At 45.7% G+C, this 20,349-nt stretch overlaps 1 protein-coding gene and 1 long non-coding RNA gene across 2 annotated transcripts in view; one reads left to right on the top strand and one right to left on the bottom strand.

The window, feature by feature from the left end:
* Positions 1-591: 591 nt before the first annotated feature.
* JUN (Jun proto-oncogene, AP-1 transcription factor subunit) lies at positions 592-2,586 on the bottom strand. Its single transcript, XM_041421742.1, has one exon. It carries the CDS (start codon positions 2,213-2,215, stop codon positions 1,271-1,273), a length of 945 nt encoding a protein of 314 aa, XP_041277676.1. The 5' UTR covers positions 2,216-2,586; the 3' UTR covers positions 592-1,270.
* Positions 2,587-7,882: 5,296 nt separating this feature from the next.
* Positions 7,883-20,349, top strand: part of LOC121345152 — a 29,343-nt gene continuing 16,876 nt past the window's right edge. Inside the window, exons 1-2 of the long non-coding RNA XR_005953928.1 lie at positions 7,883-8,013; positions 9,699-9,835. This is a non-coding gene — a long non-coding RNA (uncharacterized LOC121345152). The remainder of the gene's footprint in view (positions 8,014-9,698; positions 9,836-20,349) is intronic.

Raw genomic sequence — 20,349 nt, 5'->3', positions numbered from 1 at the left:
GCTTTTCTATTGCCAATGTTAGAACCCAGAGTAATACCCAAAAGGGAAAGGATTTAGAGACAGGGGAAGGGTTATAAACTTATTTTACTGTTGACAGCAGCATTGTCATAAATATTAACAGACAAGAATCACCTCCTACCTGAGAAAACTCAGGGATAAAGGTGAATATTTTTATTTTTTAAGCCTACAGCATAATTTTATTAATACAACCACCTGCCTTATCTTCTTGAGGGCATTAATTGAATAAAAAACGTGTCAGATCAAGTAGCCAGTTGCTCCAGTTATGGAACAATTTCGTTCCCTGCCTTTCCACCCTTCCACAACTCTGCCTGAAGTCAGATATCTAAACTGGGCCCCAAGAACAAGGCAGGCAGGCTGCAGCTGGGGAATACAGCTTCAGGAGAACCCCAAAAGTTGTAGGAGTCTAGTGAGGACGATCTGGCTTCTCCCTCCCCTCCTCACACCTTCCCCAGGACATGTCTGGAGTTACAGAGTAAGTTCAGCATAATCCCTACCCTTCAGAGTGCAGCCCAAAGGGCATTTTCCCAACTAAGGTACTAACCAAAAAAAAAAAAAAGTGTGAGGGAAAAATACATTTTAATTATTTTATTTTTCTTAAATATAATAGAACCTTCTAGAATTTTTTCCAGAAACAGAAACATTAAAAAATTATACTTTATTACAAATGGTAAACTCAGAGTGCTAAAAAAAAGCCTCTTATTTACAAACAATACTGGGCAGTGCCCAAATAAACAACATAAAAATAACTTACAAAGTCATGAAGTAGTTTATTGACATTAATCAACTTTCATAAAATAAAATAAAAAAAGATATGTACATACACAATTTACTTGAAGGCTTGCAGAACAGTTCTTTTTTTTTTTTGTTTATCAGCCTCCCACAAACCTCCCTCCCACTTGTTTTTTTTTTTTTTTTCTTAAGGAATACTACATAAAGCAATCTACAGTTTCTATTGCAGTTTAACCTTTAATACTGAATGATCATCGAATGTTAGGTCCATGCAGGTCTTGGTCAATGTTAAACGAAGATCTGACATCTCATCCGAGCAGGAACAGCACTTCCCGGAGCAGCGCTGGCCGCTCACTCCCGGCTCCGGCTGAAGGCTTTGCCAGTCTTTCCACACATGCGCTTTGCGGAGCACAGGCAGGACTCAGCCCTCAGCTTTTGCCATTAGCTTTATGCCTCTGCCACTTTGGATTTTTCCTGTTTTAGTTGTACCACAACACACAGTTCTCGCTGAAGAGTCTCTTCAAAACGTCTGCAACTGCTGTGTGAGCATGAGCTGGCACCCGCTGTTGACGTGGTTCATGACCTTCTGCTTAAGCTGTGCAACCTGTTCTCTGAGCATGTTGGCAGTGGATGCCAGCTCTGAGTTCTGGGCTTTCAAAGTTTTCACTTTTTCTTCCAACCGGGCAATCCTTTCCAACTTCCTTTTCCGGCATTTGGACGCCGCGATTCTGTTCCTCATGCGCTTTCTCTCGGCTTTGATTCTCTCCTGTGACTCCATGTCAATGGGGGACAGGGGAGGAGTTTCCCCCGGCATTTCAGGTACAGTCTGCGGCTCCTCTTTCAGAGCCTGGAGCCGGGGATGCTGCACGGGCATCTGGGGGTTTATGTGATGCTGGGGCGCGTATCCCATGCTGTTGGCGTTGTAGTTGGGCGCGGAGCTGAGCGCGTTGGGGTTGAAGTTGCTGAGGTTGGCGTACACCGGGGGCTCGCTGTGCAAACTGGTGTTGAAGCTGGTGCTGCCGGCCATGGAGGACACAGGTGCCATCCCGCTGGTGACAGGCTGGGCGGCCGAGGTGACGCTGGGCAGCGTGTTCTGGTTGTGCAGCTCCGCCAGAGCTCTCACGAAGCCCTCGGCGAACCCCTCCTGCTCGTCGGTGACATTCTTGGGGCACAGGAACTGCGTCGGGGTCGGCGTGGTGGTGATCAGCCCGTTGCTGGACTGGATGATGAGCCGCTCCAGCTCGGGAGAGGCCAGTTTGAGGAGCCCCACGTCGGGGGAGGTGAGGATGTCGGCGTTCTTGTTCCTCAGGTGCGGCTTCAGGTTGCTGGAGGGGTCGGACAGGTTCAGCGTCATGTTCTGCTTCAGCACCTTGGCGTTATTGTATCCGTACCCGCCGCTCTCCGGCGGCGCGAAGCCGGCGCTCAGCGCATCCTCGTAGAAAGTAGGCTCCATCTTTGCACTCATAGAACACAGTCCGGGGAGGGGAAGCTGCCCGGCCGCCGCTCAGCTCCCCGCGGGCACCCCGACCCTCCCGGGGAAGGGGAACGCGGAGCCGAGGAAGGAGAAACGCGGAGCCTTACTGGATCGCTGCTGCTGCCGCTGCCGCGCTGAGAGCCCGCCCGGCCTGGCGGGGCGCCTCGCCGCCCTCCTCCTCCTCGTGCCGGTGGTGCCGGGACGCCGCTCCGCCGCCACAAGTACTTTCCCTGCCCGGCTCCGCGCTATTCCCGCTCCACCGTCCCGGCGGCCGCACTCAGTCGCGCTCGTTCGCTCCCGCCCGCCCCGCGCTCTGCGCCCGCTCCCGCCGTGCAGCCCTTCACTTATCAGCGGCCGCGAGCCCGCTAAAAATAGCGCATGATGTCACCCCGCGCGCTCCCCATTGGCTGCCGCCGCCCCGTCCCCGGGGGGGGCGGGGCCAGGGCCCGGCGCGCGGACCCGGCCCGGGTCGCCATGGCCACCCCCCCCTTCAGAAGCTTCTTGAGCGCGCGGGGCCTTGTGGGATGACGTAATGCAGGGGGGGGCGCGCGCGGGGCAGTGTGGGCTGACGTCTTTGTTTTTGAAATATCTGGTTACCGCGTCCCGCGCGCGCGGGCTCGGCCGGCGGGGCCGTCCGGGCGGCGGACCAACAGCGGGGCCCCGCGCTCGGCCCCGGCCGCTGCCGGTGCGCCTGTGCCTCCGCCTGTCTGCGCGTTTGTCTGCGCGTTTGTTTGTTTGCCTGGCAGCCGCTGCCTCCGCCGGGTTTCGGGCTGTGCTGTGTCTCCCCCCCCTTCGCCGCTCCTCCCTCCCCCGGCGGTGGTTCGGCCCTTCAGGTGGCGCTCCCGGGGAGCCCCACGTGGTTTCCCCGTCCCGCCGCCCCCGCCGCTTCCAGGCAGCGCCGGGGGCGGCACCGGGGGCACCCCGCGCTCCCCGATCCGGGCTGAGCCCCCGCGGGGCCGGTGGAGTCCCCGCTCGCCCGCCCAGCCCAGCGGGAGCCGCGGCTTTCGGCCGCGGGTGTTCGCGATCGCCCCCGCACCTCCGGCCCCCGGCACGGCTCTGCCTCCGCAGAGAGCCGGGACGCCAATTCCCGGCCTCGGGAACAGCCTGGAGAATACGGAGGGGAATAAAACCCGACAGGAAAAAGCCGGGTTGCGGATGGGTTTCTCTGAACTCGTCCTCAAGGGGAGGGGACAGCGACGGCCTAATTTTAGACAGTGTCCCAGTATTGCTGTGGAATTGCAGGTTAGTCGGGAGGGAGAATAAGGGCTGGAGCCGAAGGATCGCGGTGCAGGAGAAAAGTCTCTGCTGGCATGTTCCCTGGGAGCAACAGATGGGAGGTGTCTGGTTCGCTGGAGCTGCTGTGTGCGAGCGGCGTTCCGGGGCACAGCGCTGATAACAGGGATTCGCTCTCCTTTCCTTGCCCCGCGCACACCCTTCTCTCGGGGTGGCGGGGATTTGGGGTTGCTGCCAGGCACTTACCTCTGGAATAAAGTGCACCAGATATTTGAGGACAGACGGTGACAATACGGGGTGGCACAGGGGCTGCAGGGCTGTTCTGGAGTGTTTGATTGCCAGCAGTGCAACAAGTGCTCCTTATGCTTCCAACGCGAAGCTGTTGCCTGCTGTTCAGCTTTTTGTCAGTGCAGAACTTGGTCTGTCAGCTTCAATCCGTTCTCACGATATGTGAAGCTAACAAACTTAGGTCCAGTTTTGAAAACACACTTTCAAATTCTCCAGTTCTATTTTTTCCTGGATATAATGACATAATTACCGGTTACCATATAGGAAAGAGCAGTGAAGCAAACAGAAACATCAGCAGCTATGAAAGAAAAGTGAAGGTCCAGCTCCCCTCTTGGAAGTCATTGGGGTTTTTTCCTTCTGCGTTTTCCCCTGGTGTTCCCACCTGACTGGCCACATGGTGGGCACTGGTGTTAATGGAACGATGGAAATAATACATGCAGTGTGTTAACAGTCTGTGGCACAAAAAGACAGAGTTTGGACTGGATGTGGGGGCTCAGTGTGTGCTGCTGGCGTCTGCACAGCCTTCACAGAGGCAGCATCTCTCTGGGCTGCAGGTAACTCAAACTTCAGCTGCAGAAACTATTGAGCCGAACAGCACTAAGTTACTGCACATGCATAAGAAAATCTCTGGAATTCATTAATGCAGTGAGCACTCAAAGCAGTTCTTTAATTCCTTTTAATGTTTACATACTAGATAAATAGAGACCAGTGGCTGACTCTTCTGGCCCCAGAGCCAAGGGGCATCAAATGAAACTGGCAGGTTCGGAATAAACCAGAGAACTGTGGTTCAGCGCTGGAACTCCCTGGCAGGGGTGGACTGAGCGATTTTAACGTGATTGGATGAATTCACAGAAGAGAAATCACTTAAGGTCTGTGAATCACGGAGCATCTACACTGGCTCTGGAAATCTCAGAGCTGCAAATGACTTGTGCCTGGGGGGCATCCCTGGCTTCGTGTGCCTCCCTAGGGACCCACTCCTGGTCCCTGTCAGAGATGGATATCTCGTCGGACCTGATGGGGCCGTCCTTGATGTGTTACAACCCCCGGAGATAGTCCATAAATTATCTCCTCTCTGTCACCCCTCAGTTTTCATGTTTATAAAGGGCAAGGAAGAAAATCGGAAGAAATCTAAGACTTGAATTCGAAGTCGTTTATTGTGTGGAGTTTTTTATTTTGAAATAAAAGATTTAAAATATTTCCAAATGAAGCTAAAAATGGGGAGGTTGTTTGTGGTATCTGGTACATAGGAAGCCATGCAGTTAATTTGCTGTATAGACAAATACTACTAATAAAATTTATTCTGATTAACTTTATGTATTTAATTGGTTATGTTGTTTTGTTTTATCTTTTGGGGTTTTCTTCTGCATGTTTCTTCTGTCCTAGAAAGCAAAGTTCAGACTATGAGGAACATGCTCAGCATAGCTTAAACCACTCTATTACAGATTTGTATAACCTGAAAAACTGCCTTTGGAGCCCACTGATATCAATGCAAGGTTTTGATTAACTTCAGTGAGGGTTGGATCGGGCTGGAGGGATTAATTTAATTTAATTTAATTTTTTTCCCTCCACCCATTTCAGCTCTGTACTTCCTTCCTCCTGCAGAGGCGGGGTTTCAGGAGCAGACATTCCAGTTTGCTGGGGAGTGTAGGAGCTGAGGCCCTGTCTGTTGGGGACACTCATTACACTAATTGCTGCTCACTGCAGGTTCTTTGGTCCAGGCTGCAGTGGAGTCAAGGTTCTTGTGAAGGTTGTGAGGAGCAGGAGAGCGCTGAAATCAAAGACAAGAGCTCTTGGCTGCTCCCAGGGGATTTCCTGCCTAACTGGGGACCTTAGGGAGGGCTTGGCTGAGATTTGAGTCCCAAGTTTAGCACTGAGACCTTCAGAGTGGAGCAGATCCAGAAGTGGGACCCATGGACAGTGATCCTTCGTGGCCATTAGCCAAGGAGCCGGTGGTTATGCCCTGATTTATTAAACACCTATTAATTCCAGGCTTTTATTCCCCCTTTCCTGGCATCCTTAAGAAAATATTCCTTTAGTAGGATGAAGGAACACTTCCTGACCCAGGTACAAACCAGAGCCATTTACATGGCTCAATAAACAAACTTGTGGCTAGGAATTGCCAATCCCTGCCCTGTATTTCTGAGAGGCCAATGCGTTGAGCAGCAGTAATGCACATTTTGATTTATAAACTTCTCTAATCAATCAATAGAAGCCTGAGAGAGGCAATCAGATAATCTGAATAATTAAATGGCTTTTCAGGGACAAATTAAAATTTGTTACACACACCACATCCGTCTAAATTATATTTGGTGTCCAGGAATAAATGGGTTTGTTGTTTTGTTTCATTCCTGCATCTCAGATGCTTTTGACTTATTTCAAAATCATTTGGAAAAAAAAAAAAGAAAGAAAAAAGGATAAATGTCAGCTTCTGAATTTTTTACATTGGAAACAGTGCTCACAGAAAAAATACTTTTTTCCTTATAGTTTTATTGCATGTATATTAAATATTTCAATATATAATTTTCTTTAGACATGTAAGACTATTTTGCTTTTTCTTCTCCTCAGAGAAGTTTCCGTAACATCTTTATTGTATAGAAAATTATTATATAGATTTTTTGTCTTTTTTTTTTTTTCAAAAAAAAAGGACTTTACACTTTCCAAATGTGTTATCCTTCTTCACATCTTAAAATGAATAAAACTGGGAATTGCTGGATTTCCACACCCTGCTTTCCACTTGCTTAAGGAATTACTATAGACCAGTTTTCTCCAACTGGGGGAGACAAGAGTTTGAAGAGTCAGAAAGCACAAGTATTTTTCTCTTATTTACTCCATCAAGGCCCAATACATTAAGGTGGGGGTGAGAGGGTACAAGGAACAGTTTCCTTAGGCCAAGTGGAAGTAAAAGCATTCCCAGGTTCTGCTGGTCCCAGTCCCTTGCCGGTTCCTCAGGGCGTGTTTGCGTCCTCGGTTCAAGTGGGTCCAAGTCTGCAGCGCAGCACAGGCGTGGCAGAGCTGCCACCTCATCCACCCCCGGCTTCCGTGGCCTCTCCTCCTGCTCTTTGCTCCCAGCAGGGCTCTTGTGGCCAGGTGGAGATCCAGGAATTGGGGCTGAAATAAAAACAAGTCAATACATTTGGGGACACAGGGGAAAGGTGTGCATAGGCTGGGGGAAGAGTGGGACTCACGACTTGATGTGGAGGACCCTGGAACTAAAACCCTAAAAAAACCCAGCCAGTCTTGAGTGAGTCTTCATTTTGCACATGAAAAATGCTCTTCAGAACCACAGGCACTTGTAAATGAATATCGTGTCCATCTCCTCCACCCTCCATTAGTCATCGCATAACCAAGCCATACGCACTTAGTCCTTTTCATCTTTCTTCTTGTCAAGCCCTTTAGCCTGTCCCCCTCACCTACTCATCCCACCAATCATTTTAATTAATCTCTGGATTTCTTTGAAACTAATAGTTTGTGGAATGGGGGAAAATGACTAGGTTACAGAGACAAGATTGTGAATGATGGAGGTGGGGCAAAGTTAGGAGGCTTTGCAAGACCTGTTGGGTTACCTCTGGGGCAGGACAGCAGTGCTGTAAACACACAGAAAGGCTGCAGAAGTGAGGGAGGAACCACTAAAAACATCTTCCATTTTCCTAGGAATGCTGCCTGAGCAATTCAAAGCCTGGATGTTGATGTGCAGCAACATCTGAATGAAAGATGTGATATGATTGTCTCTAAAGTAGATGGGATGACCTCTTCACTCAGTAGTTATACCAAATTTCTCACTATTGTGCTATAGAGGATTTCAGTGCTCAGAAATATATTTTCAAATAAGTAATGAACTTTATAATTTTTTATTCAAACACCTGTGTGTATTTTTAAATTTTTGATCAAAACCCTGAGCAAGTAGAAGTTAACCACATTGTCTGGAGATGAGTCTGAAAGGAGCCCTGGGGCCTTGCTTCCCATGCTTTTTAGAATCCTGCAATGGCTGGGGTTGGAAGGGAACTTAAAGATCATCTTGTCCCAGCCCCCTTGCCCTGGGCAGGGACACCTTCCTCTAGAAGGATGTTTGGGATGTTACAAATCTAAATGTCACACCAATAATGTCTCTGTGCTCATTATTTCTGTACCACAGCTTAGCTGGTGCTCCGGGAAATAGAGAGTTGGGCAGAGTTCCCATCCTGTGGAGCTTGCAGTCGGAAAAATCCTCTACACACCAAGAAGGCTGGCAGAGTAGCAGTTGATCCACAGTGGGAGCCCAGAGGGGGAAGGTAAGCAGGAGAGGAGGCACTGGAGGACGGGTGGCATATGGCAAGCAGACGGCTCTGCTTGGCATTAGGAGCTGGCAGCAGGAAAAATGTACCATACAAATAGAAGCATATTGATGCTGAGTGCTGGGGAGGCAGGTGAATGCCTTTGAAAAGATATTTACTGTGTTCAGAAAGAAAGATCCTGCTGGAAGTGTGCATATGTTCCTGTATTACTGAAGTGGGGTTTCGCCGTGGAGAACTGAAGCTAGCTTTGTGGTCTTTGGGTATTTCAGTAAACAGACAGTAGTGTCAACAAAATGGATTTATTTGTAGTTGCCAGTTGTGACTGAAAGCCTCAGAATAACTAGATTTAACCATTCAGATCCCTGGGTAAAATAGATCCGTTTTGATTAGGGTCTCAGGAGAGATTCAGACTGCTTAAATCTTTAATTAATAAACAATCTGGCATCCTGCCAAAGCTGACACCTTGCTCTGTCTTAGCAGCTGTTGGCACAGTAGGCTCCTGGCAACCTGGGATAAAGCAATACCTGCAACAGGAGAAGGGGAGGAAGCGAGTCTGCATGAGACCAGAACTGCCCAGTGAAAAGCAGCCCAGAGCTCAGGGATTTCCAGGGAGCAGTCAGAGCTTTCCTGCTCTGTGCCGTGGGCTCAGACTTGGACACAGACAGCGAGTTCCTGTCCTGAATGTCAGCAGTGGCTGCTGGGTGACAGATGTAAGGACACCTGTCTGAATTTGGGTAATGGCTCTGACAGGAGGAGCAACAAACAGAGAAAGCATTCAACAGTGAAAGTAGGTCCTGCAGGTTGCTCCTTCCCAGGGATTAGTGTGGTGGAGCCTGTGGGGAAGTTTACAGAGGGCCTGCTCACGTAATTCAAATGGAAACATTCACTGTGGATGACAGTCATTTGTGTTGGAGTCATGGTGTGGGAGCAGTTAGGGTTGCCAAAGAGCCAAGGAAGGCGATGTAGGCAGGAAAGGGCATGGCCTGGGAAGGACGGTGCCTGGAAGCACAAGCAGAGTTCAAGGTTTCTGTTTTGGAGAAGGTGCTGCTGAACTGCTTCTCTTCCTCTGGCCCACCTGATTAATAAACAACAACCTGATCTCTGATCCCAGCTGAGCTATCACACAGTGACACAGCTGCTCCTCCCTGTCTGGGCAGCCCTGTCCCCTCACAGCTGGGAATGGCCTGGCCTCACCCACAGCAGACCCTCAGGACTTCCTCAGGAGAAGAACCAGGATGCTCAACCTCGCAAAATTGCTGTTCTGTGGTAAAAATTGTATGCAGCTGCCAACACTACAGCATCTCTATGTTCCCTTGTTTCAGAAGGAAGAGGAGATGGGAAATTTAGCCCAGAATCATAAGGGTCACTACCTGAGGTCTTGTGTTTTTACAGTGGGCTCAGGACCACTATTCCCATGTGGGCTAGAACAAGTCCATGAGCAACTGGCAGTGTCTTTGGCAGATAGGTTGTTCAGCACACAGGACTGTTTACAGTCTGTTGAGAACATATGAAACATATAAAAAGCCATAACATTTGAATATGTTCCAAAAAAGTTAATAAGATCAAGGAGAATTTTCAGACTAAAAGGACAATGCTAAAGCAAAGGCCTAAAGGCTGTGATGGCTGCAAATTGAAATTCAGATTGGTTTAAATGTTACTTTTTTTTTTTTTTTTTTTAATAGGAAACAACTACTAAGCCATTCCAGAAGTATTCCAGAAGTATTCCAGAAGTGCTGTGTGGTATTTGGAGAGCTGGGTACCAGCTGCAGCACAGATTTCCAGGGGTTTCAGCTGAGTGAGGAGAGGGCTGTGGGCTCAGGTAAGTCATGTGAGGGAGGTGAAGCACATGTGTTGTAAGAGTTAATGGTACAACGTAGCCTTGCTCTACATAAGCACGTTTTGTGCTGATGTTTCCCAGTTCCTGCAGCAGTGTAGGAAAAGGTGTGTGGCTGGCAGAGCTGCAAGCCCAGACAAGGCACTTCTGGGTGTGGATGCTCCCAGCCCATTGCCAGGTGCTTCAAATAGGCATTTATGTCAGAGATCTGAGGTCAGTTCAATGATAGCCAATTTCAGCCCTGGATTATTACATAAATATTAATAAGAACAGGGGTATATTTCACATTTATGTTATTGGTCAGCAGAGTTTTCACCTAACCCTTAAGCAGTACTGGTGTGGAATATATTTCCCTTCAAGACAACTAAGAAAACTTTAAAAGTTTGGCAAAAAAAATTTATTTACCTCTTTAATATAACCTTGTGAGTTTAATGAAAAGTAATCTTATTTTCTGTATACCCAACAAGGAAAAACAGGAGAAGAGAGTCAACTCAAATGGGAATTGTACACTTCCCTGCTTTTGCCTCCCTACTGAATCACCTTTAGCATCTTTCTAGCCTGATTTCCCTCCTTGTCAAATGGGCATAATGAGACTGAAGTCCTAGTAAAGCAGGCAGATCTGAGGGGAATAAATGCTGGACAGGTGGTATGAACTATTTTTATATTTTAAAGTGCAGTAAGGAATAGGTACGGGGAAACAATGGATTTTCATCTGGAAGAAGATCTAGTATTAACTTGTTGGTATAAAATATTTGTTACTGCCCCCATTTGCTTTTAGGATATCAATCAATGGCATTTTTATTGGTCCATGAGCCTTGTAATGCATTTTGAATCTGACCCAGGACTGTGTGGAGCATATACTGGCACTTAGATTTATGCCAGTTTAACTCTCTGATCACTCTTTGACCTTTTTGACCAAATATCTTCCAGTTGCTAAGGGCTTGCTTTTTGTGGGGGTTGTTTTGTTTTCTTTACATTCCGAGTCTGCTTCGAGGGGCTCTGACAGTGATTTGGAGTTGTTCAGGTAGAGGAATGAGAACATGGGAGCTTCTCTGAGGCACAGCCAGCAGCACCTCTCCACCTTCCCACTGGTCGTTTCCTAAAGAATCAGCCCCGTTTCTCAGTCCTTTGGCAAGAAGATGACCAGTGAAACACGGGAATTCTGCTCTATACCCCCCTCAGGGAACAGGATGGATGGGTGCTACAGACGCAGGAGTGAAGCTTAGGGCACCTTTGGTCACTCCCACTCATCTGCCCCCGAGCTTCCCTGCCTGTTTCTACACCTGTGTCACGTTGCAAACTGCTCTCCACATAGCAATGCTTTTTAAGGAAACGCGAGGAGCTCTCCCGAGCGGATGGAACCGAGCAGCGGCGGGAGTGACACCGAGCCCGCCCTGCCTTCTTCCGGCTCCCACGCTGTCCTTCCCCGGCGCTGCCGCAGCCCCGCGGTGAACGGCGTTGGGAAACGCGTGCAAAAACCTGAATGGCTGGCCACAGAGGAGTTTGCTTCTTTTCAGAGTGTCACCACATATCCCGGATTAGAGTCCTCGTGGAACCAGCGTGTGGGTGCCAGCCACTGCTCTCTGGGAAAGGCAGGAGCTTCCCTAGTTTGTCCCAGCAGCTCCTGGCTAAAAGGGAATTGTGCTGCAGCTGGAAACTCGATCAAGCGTGTTTTAAAGCATTTCTTTCATCCTCAGTTGATGCTTAATACACCTTTACTCTGGCGGGTAGTGCTTCCTAAGACTTGTCAACATCGCAGCCGAACAAATGCCCGTCTCAAGAGTGGTGTTGTGTAAATAAATGCTGTGCATTGCAGGGTGTCACGCAGTTAATGGGAAGCCCGGAGAGGGGAGGGCGTGGGAGCAGCATGCCAGCGTTAACGTTCTGTTTTCTGCGCAGGATTGCAACAGGATTGCAACAGCCCGGCCTATCTGAGCTGCTGCACGTCCCGACAGAGCGGCTCTGCTCTTGAATTTGATAGGGGTGCTGATAGAACAATGCACCTTTCTGGGAAATGGTAATGCACAGCAAGACTTGGGGTTAAGGAAATTCTGAATGAAACATAGCTGCTTTCTTCTCAGAGTGCTGATAATTTTCTTGTGGCCCACCAGGCAGCCAAACAAAAATATATATATATATATATATGGCAGTGTTCGCTCAAAGGGTAAAGTTCTGGGGTAAGGAGGGGGAATGTTAAAAATCCCATGAACTTCAATAGCTGTATTTCTGTCTTTGTGGTAGCTCTGACTCCTTCACTTGCTTCTCACAGATCAGTAATCAGGGGACGACTGACAGGAATAAACCCCCCCAGGTAAAAATATACAGCTGCCTCTGAAACGAACAGCATTTCATATGCAAAGCTGTGTGATAAAGGGCGTGCTCAGGGTGCTTTTTCAGGTCCCTTGGGAAGTTTTACAGAGCAAAGTACCTTTTAGCAAGTCCTTTGCTGTTAGTTTCAAAATCCTCTCTTGCTTTTCTCTAGAATGATTTTCCCACAAAAGTTGACAGAAACCATAAGAATAGTCTCAGCAGAGCTTACTGCTCTCCTGCCCCTTTCTTTCCCTCCCTCCTGTCCCAAACACTGGGAGCTCTCAAAAAATATTTTAGTATCCTGGAGATTAAAAACAATTTGTATTTGTCTTGTAATAGCTCTGACTTTCACCGCCTTGTCCTCCCCTTTATTGGGAGTACACGTGTGAGTACACTCCCTCTAATGTTGCTTACACGCCTGCTGTCAGGTTCAATAAGCAGTTTCTCAGCAGGGCACCTTCCCACGTGAAGGAAATGTTTTCAGTTTTGTCCCAGCTCCTGCTTCCTCCATGGGCAGCGTCCTGACCTGGAACAACATAAATGAGTATCAGTGATACCCGTAAATTTTAGCTGATAAATGGAAATTAACTCTAGAACCTCATGTATCTACTGATAGATAGTAAACAGGGGCAGCTGTTTACTGGACATTTTATAGGTATTCCATTTATGTGAGTTTTACATGGTGCCTGTTATAAATTGAGCCATTTTGTTAACAGTGGATCAGGAAAATTTTTTAACTATAGGACACCAATGCACTTCTTAGGTGAAACGGAAAAGAATGTAGTAATCCATTGAAGGATTTTCTATGTAAATAGGAATGTTGCTAAAGAGAATCAAGATAAAATGTAAATGTAAATAATTTCTCCTAAGACAAAGAAATATTGGCAAGCAGCCACATGGAAAATGGAAATTTAAATTTAACTAGTTTTATGCCAGTAAATCATACTGGCAGTCTCAGGTCTAGTCAAGTGAATGGCAAACCCACAGGTAACTTGCAGGACCAAGGATTTCCCCTTCATGAATGGGTGTAGAGAAGTAAAATTTCCCAGAGCAGAAAAACACTTTGTAGAAGCAGCCGGATTTTCAGCTTTGAAGTAGAAGAGATACTTTCATTTTCAGTATCTCCATTACAGCTTCTTTTTGCAAGACCAGGAGTGTGAACTCTTGTGTCTGAGCCAAAATTCCAACCTAAGCAGAATGTACTCATCTAAATTTCCCTTTTGGTTTCATTTGGCCAAGGTATTCCTTGGTGTAGAGTTGCTGTGTTCTGTTACAGCAGTTGCTGTGTTGGGAGCTTGGGAAGGCGCCCGCCTGGAAGAGGTTACATAAAACCTAAACCATAATAAGCTCAGAGAAACCCCTGAGTGTGATGATTAAAAAGAGAAAACGATTAGGGAAAACACATCAAAGAGGCTCAGTGAGAGTCCTAAGAGGAAAAATACTGATTATATTTGTTTTGCTTTTGTCTTACATGAGGTAAAAGGCGTGTGGTGTGTCCTGGGTCGCCACCCTAAGGGGTGTGTACTTAAAGACAACAGAAGCAGACTCCAAGGCTTCCATGGGGTTTATTTTGGTTGCAGGGCTGGGGAGATAAGATATAATTGTACCATATACATAGTGGTGCTATCAATCTGATGGATTACCCTTCCCATACACCCTGAGCACCTTGCCTACCCTCTGCTGCTAATCTCTGTCTACCAGGAGAACTTGCTTTCTGACCTTTCAAGAAACTTTCAACTGTGATTTTGAAAACAATCACAGAAATGTTTTCTTTCTCCAAACGTGCAGTTCCTCTCTCTGGTGAAAACACTCAGAGGCATCAGATGGGTAACATTGATTGCTAAAGCTGGTTTGCCAGTTCAGTTCAATAAATTGTGAATCTTAGAGGCTAAAATTTGTTTAAATTCCACTCTGGGTTTGGGAATAAGAGTAGACATTTATTGATATTCCTGTTGTTCACACTCCACTGGATTCTGTTATTTTAGAACAATGTTAGATTCACTTTTTAAAGTTTTTTCGACTTGGTCTGACCTGGGAACCAGGTTAGAAAAGGTTTGGAGTAATAAAATATGCAAAATGTGGTTTTAGGGCTCTCCTTTAATGTGGAAAGAGGAAGAAAAGTTTTAGTCAGTTATAGCAAATCCAGTAAGGGAACTGTTTACTTAACTCTCCCAGTTATTTATTTTAATTTAACTTCTCAGAACTTTTCAGCTGGGTTTAGTTAATGTGGGCTCACATATTAAAGAATGGGTTTTACTGATACGTGTTTTTTAGTTGTAACTCTGACTTCAGTAGACTGACTTCAGCCATTTTCTTTTGGACATTCTGATACAGTAGATCCCAAAAACAAAAGGAAAATAACCGAAAAGGTCTTTGGAAAAAGGGAAATATAAAATATAATCCTGATAGACTTAGGCAGGCAGATAGCATTTGAGTTTATTTTCCCATTAATATAGCTAGCATATATAAATTTCTGAGGCAATAGTGCATATTCTTTTCCTATATCAACAAAAATAGTGGTAAAAAGTGCAAGGAATAGGAACACACTGTGTTGGTGCCAGTTGGGTGATGCACAGACTTTGCTGGTTAAGCATATTTGACTTTGGCCTTGTTAGAGCCTCCTAAATTTGGGTCCAAGCTGCTGGACAAATTGTCTTGTACTTTATGCTTTTGCACATAAAAAGAGGCTTCTTGGAACAAAACATTCCAGGTGAAAGATCCTTGCATTGTCCTTATATCCTTCTGCCATCTTGGTTTGCTGGCACCCTGGAAAATCCACCTGTTCTCCTGGCTCCTTTGGGACTCTGGAGAGCAGGAGGTGAACGGGCTAAAGTAGAGACAGAACAGAGAAAGGTATTGGTGCAACACTTTCCCTCACACCTCACAGGCCCAGAGAACCTTTCTCTGTCTGGGATGCCCTGTCCTGGACCATTGGATGCACTGACTTTTTGTTCAGCCCAGGAGTCTACCCTTTTTTCCATTCTTGAAAGAACTGATCCAAAATCACTCTGTTTGTATTACCAGTGGATCTGTATTCATTTAGTTTTGATCTGATCCTCACAAAACATCAGAGCTGTTTGCAATCTAATAGCAGCATAATGACAAAACAGCAGTGCCAAATGTCTTTGGTCTTGCCCTTTTTCTTCTTCTTAATATCAAAGCTAAAAACATGGTCTTGATTTATATGCAGAATTACTGATGTTAAAGCTATATAATAACACATCTAAAGCCTAGTACTGTTTATAAATACACCAAACGTGTAACTTAATAGTTATTTGTGCTGAATCTTTTATTTTCCTGCATACTCTGTCCTACCTTTGTTACTGAGGGCACTAATGCTGCATTAATGTAAGCAGAAACAGCTGCATTCATCTTCATTTTATTCTCCCAAGTCACAGCAACATGCTGGAACGAGAGCCATTGTCTGGAGCAAACCTTCTGAAAGTCTTTTAAGGGCATCCATCTGGGCAGACTTTGTGGTTATAGAAGGGCTGATGCTGTAAGTATTCATCCCACTAATGGTCTCATTGATTTTTATTTACGCTCTTTGTAGGTTGCCCAGAGTCTCAGTCTGAGTAAGAGCTGCAGAAGATGTGCTGAATTCAAGAGCTGCAGGCGTTTATTCAACTAAACCCAGGTTTCTGTATCTGTTTTTAGGGTGCTTGATCAATGTGGGGCCTCCAGAACAGCCTGTGCAGAGAAGTGCAGTTGGTGAGCAGTGTTAAAAAACAGGTGCAAAAGTTTGAAAATGTTGATCCAAATCACATTATTATAAGTAGTAGGGAAATGTCATGACTTACTGAGATTAAACAAAGACCTGCTTAGAATCTTGTGACTTCAGCTCATAAATGGATTTCATCACTCATTACAGCTGCATAAACAAATGCATGTGGTACATATGCATGTTTTGTTTTGGGAAGTTGTTGTTTTTAAAGTCCCCTCAGAATTCTTTTTTTAATTGCTCCTAATGAGCCAAGGCTCCCTGGTTCTGGAGCGATGCCTGGTGTACCTGAGCAGCACAGCCCACTCATTGCTTTTAAAAGGGAATAAAGTTTCCCAGCCTCTCTCCCCTTCTGGCAGCCGAACTGCTTTGGCAAGCAGGTTATTTTAAAGGAGAAATTTACAATATGAAACCTGGTGTCAAAACTTTTATTCCTTTTATGAAAGTAGCCTTGCCCTGGTGCTCCTTTGGAGCTATGGAAATGTAATCCCAGCCCAGTCAACAACTGGAGAAAGTCCTACACAAGTCTGAGCTCAGACTAAGTTTGTCACATATTTAATGTATTTAATTTGGGTAATTTTTCCTGTTGTCCGTGACCTCATTTCTGCTGATGGGCCTCTCACAAGGAATCCTAGAAATGGATGCCCTGTGATTACCCAGGGGGAATTAGTACTTCCCTCATGTTTTCTTGACAGTATGTTACAAGTGGGATGTGGCAAGAGGAATCCAGGTTTTGGTCTTCCTGCTGTGGTTGTTACCTGAAGGTACAAGTGGTGCAGTAGTTTGGGATGCAGACCAGGCACTTCTCTGTGGATTTAAAATGTTGTACAGATCAAAACTGTCAAGCTCTTTTCATCTCTTTAAGTTTGAAGTAGCTGCTTTCAGCTAAACCCACACTTTTCAGTATCTCAGACAGGCAGTTATCAAAGTTTAACCTCAAAAAACTTAAGATGGCAAAATATGTTGGTAATTCTTTGAATTTCAATGTGCCATTTCTTAATCACAACTGAGAAGCTGGATTAATCCTGGGTGGGTAGTGTCTCATTATAACTTTGCACTGCAAATTACTTTTTAACCATATCTAAAGGGATTTTTTTTTAAATTTTTTTTTTATTTCCCCAAAGAAAAATACTCAAGGATACTGCATTTTTATGGCCATTCTTCTGATAAAGATTGAAAAATCAAATTTTAAAATGGGTATTGCTGATGGAAAGGGGATACTTTTTTTCTATTTTAGTCACAGCCTCTTCTTTTTACTTATAAAAATTGGAGTCAGGAAAGTGAAAAGAGCTACAATATGGGAGAGTTCATGGTCAGGATTGTTTATATGTATCTCCTGTATAGATGGATTTGTCCTGAATGCTTTAGTTTGTTTCACTCACTTGAAAAACAAAACAGGTAATAACAAGAAAACTCACTTAAATGGAATGAAACAAAAACCTTTTGGCTTTTCTGTCAAGCGGCCTAAATTTTTAGGCAACTGGGGAGGAGTCTTAATTTTGTGTGTTCCTAAAGGTTGCTTAAACCAATTGCTGAGTGTCTGAGGCTTTGGGTGTCAAAGCCTTTGGAGAATCCAGTTGCTCCTCACCTCTGGAAACCCTCCCTCTTACGTAGGTAGCTAAAAAGATGTCTGACATTAGAGACTTGCGCTCCAAAATGTTGCTGTGAATGCCTTAAAATGTCACATTAATATCAAGAACGGTTCACCCACAAACCATCTGGCTTTGCAGATCTCACAACGATCTTTCAATTAGTTAATTAAGCTTCCCTGTTTCCTAATAAGGCCTATTTGAAATGCTCTGAGGCTGGGGACAGCAGGGCCGTGGGTCTGCACCGTGCAGGTGTGGCAGTGGCCAAGGGTCTCCCCGGGCAGCAGGAGACCCCGGGAAGCCCTGCCGGGCCTTACCTGGATGTGCTGCCTGGGGAAATACCTGGCTTTGTCCTTATAAGGCCAGGGAACTGTTGCAGGAGCCCTGATCCTGCCCCAGCTCTTCCCAGCCCGCTCAGCCAGAGTCCTAAAAAGGCAGTTCCTTGCTCCTGCTTCCCACAGCTGAGCTCCCCAGGGAGGACAGCACTGCCGAGCCAGGCATTGCACTCACAGCGAGAGCCGTGCTTACGGACTGTGCTGTTGCTTCTCAAGGCAGATGTTGTGTTTAGGGGCACTGCTGGGCTTCTCCTTCCTCTTGTTGAGTGATTAATGAAAATATAACAGAGAGCGGTGTCCGACGCGCCGGCGCGTTTCGGGAACGGGGTAGATCCCTGTAGGATCCGCGCAGGGAAGGAGACGCACGGTGGGGAGCAGCTCAGAGTCACAGTCTTGAAAGCATATTAGGTTATGGTTCTATAATAGAAAGTGCTCAGCAGCAATATGAGCTCAAAGCAATCTGTGTCCTTTTTCCTCCCTTCCCTGGCTGCCAGTCCTGCTCTTTGCTTGTGCTTGCTCAGTCCTTTGTGGGGCCATGCTGGGCTCTTGGTTTCATTCGTGCCGAAAGCCAGGAAAGGGTTTTCTGCTCAGATTCACAGAGTGGCATCACAAAACACTGTGCTCGTGTAACTGAGCGAGTGGTGAGTAGGAAAGAGGGGGGAAAAGTTATTAATGCCCCATGCTCTTCCTAATGTGAAACATTTAGGTGCTGTGCTCTCCTTCTGAATAAAAAGTCTTCAGATGCTGGGTATTTTATGAGACAGTTTTAGAGGTTTAATTGAAATTTTCTGAAGGATCTGATTATTGGCTTATTTATTTCACATGCCAAGTGACAAGCTTAGTTAGGGTCTGATAGATTTTTAAAGACAAGTTCTTTACTGGAGCTGGATTTTGGAAAGGCTTGAATATGCTAATTCAGAAGGGGTATTGTAGGAGATTTTTTTCTTTTATTAAATCAACAAATCATCCTACCTTAATTTGAAATAACAAAGACGAGTGTTTTTTGAAATTTAAGATCTGTGAAATTCTGGCACTGAACAGTTACATGCTCTTTTCAGAAAGGGACTTAAAATAATTTATTTTCGAGGGGGCTGTTTGGGAGGAGTCTCTGGATAGTGTGTGCTCTGTGGAGTGTGGGAGACATTGGGAAGCAGCTCCAGCTCTGAACATGTTGTACTCGGGTGCAGCAGTTTGTCTGCTCAGAACCACATGCTTCCTTCCTTTATCAGGCTGCTCCTGGCAATCCTGCTCAACCTTTGGACTTTATGGCCTCTCTCAGGATGTAGCATTGGTTCCCTAATATCTCTTCTCTTGTCTTTTGCCAAGTTCCCAGCAGGCAATGAGGCCATGACAAGCAGGGTCACAGGTGTTGAAGGAAGTCAGCAGCACAAACAATTATTATAAAACTGGATTCTGCAGTTGCAGGGATGAAATGTTGCTCTTTATGAATCTGGAACACCATTCCCATCTGTTTTTCTGAGTTTATAACAAGTTTTCTAGCTCCTTTTGTATCACTGCTAGGTGTGTGCTGTGGATTTAGTAGGTGGGGTTAAGAGTACTGATGGTATAGATTAAAAAATAAAAGAAAAAGGAGATTGCTGTAGGCTCATTTAATGCACATTGTTACCTGAGATCTGGTCTGGGTTGCTGATGTTTTATACTGCTGGTTTCTGAAATATCTGTCATGTAAAACATTAAAACAAGTTATTCCCGTGAGTGAATGGTAGTAAAGGAAATATTTAGACAATAAGGAAGAGGGTGATTAGAGGGGATCGTTGATCAGGCAATAAGGAAGAGGGTGATAGACAGTCTGGTACCACGAGGCAGGAGGTGACACACACCTATGGAATTTGATAATTTAGGAGGACCATTTACAGCTGTAGGCTTAGGACACTAAACATTGCAAAGAAAAGTTTAAGAAAACCGTGGCAAAGGGATGGTCCTGCTCTGCCAAACAAGGCAGTGGGTAGCCAGAAAAGATTGTGTTGGAATGTAGAAAATACCACTCAATAAAGAAGTTCTTCCCCTTGGCATTTCTGTTTGGCTGTTGGTTGTGGTCCCAGCATACACCCTGTGTCATGTTTTGTGACCCGGAGCTTTGGGAGATGTGTGGTTTTGGGAAGACAAACACATGAAATGACAGTGGGAGGACTGCCAGAAGCACACTATCTATTCTGAATTCAGAAAGTGCCCACATGTAGCTTTTAAAGTGGAAAATGTTGCCTGTCTTCCATACTCTGTCATTATGGCAGAGCACCTTTAGTGATGTTGGTATTTTTTATAGATTATTCCATCTGCAATCCTTTGGCTGAATGCAGTTATAGTGAAATCAAGGACAGTCTTCTTCCAGTATAATTAAGTTAAACTGTGGAATTCAGAAAATATAAATGTACCTGTCTCAGAAGGTTTCACTGCTTTAACAACACTGATAAAACAGTGAAAAGTTGTGATTTGAAAGTGAAATTTAGAAAGCTTGGGGCCCTTTCCACCACAGAGGTGGTCTGAAGTCCCATGGTATAGTGGTTACCCTCGTGTTAGCCCTCT

The sequence above is a fragment of the Onychostruthus taczanowskii genome, unplaced genomic scaffold (genome assembly GCF_017590055.1).
Source record: "Onychostruthus taczanowskii isolate IOZ18803 unplaced genomic scaffold, ASM1759005v1 scaffold7, whole genome shotgun sequence".
NCBI classification, from domain to species: Eukaryota; Metazoa; Chordata; class Aves; order Passeriformes; family Passeridae; genus Onychostruthus; species Onychostruthus taczanowskii.
The sequence above is the reverse complement of the archived record's forward strand: the minus strand, read 5'-3'. Positions and strand labels throughout refer to the sequence as shown.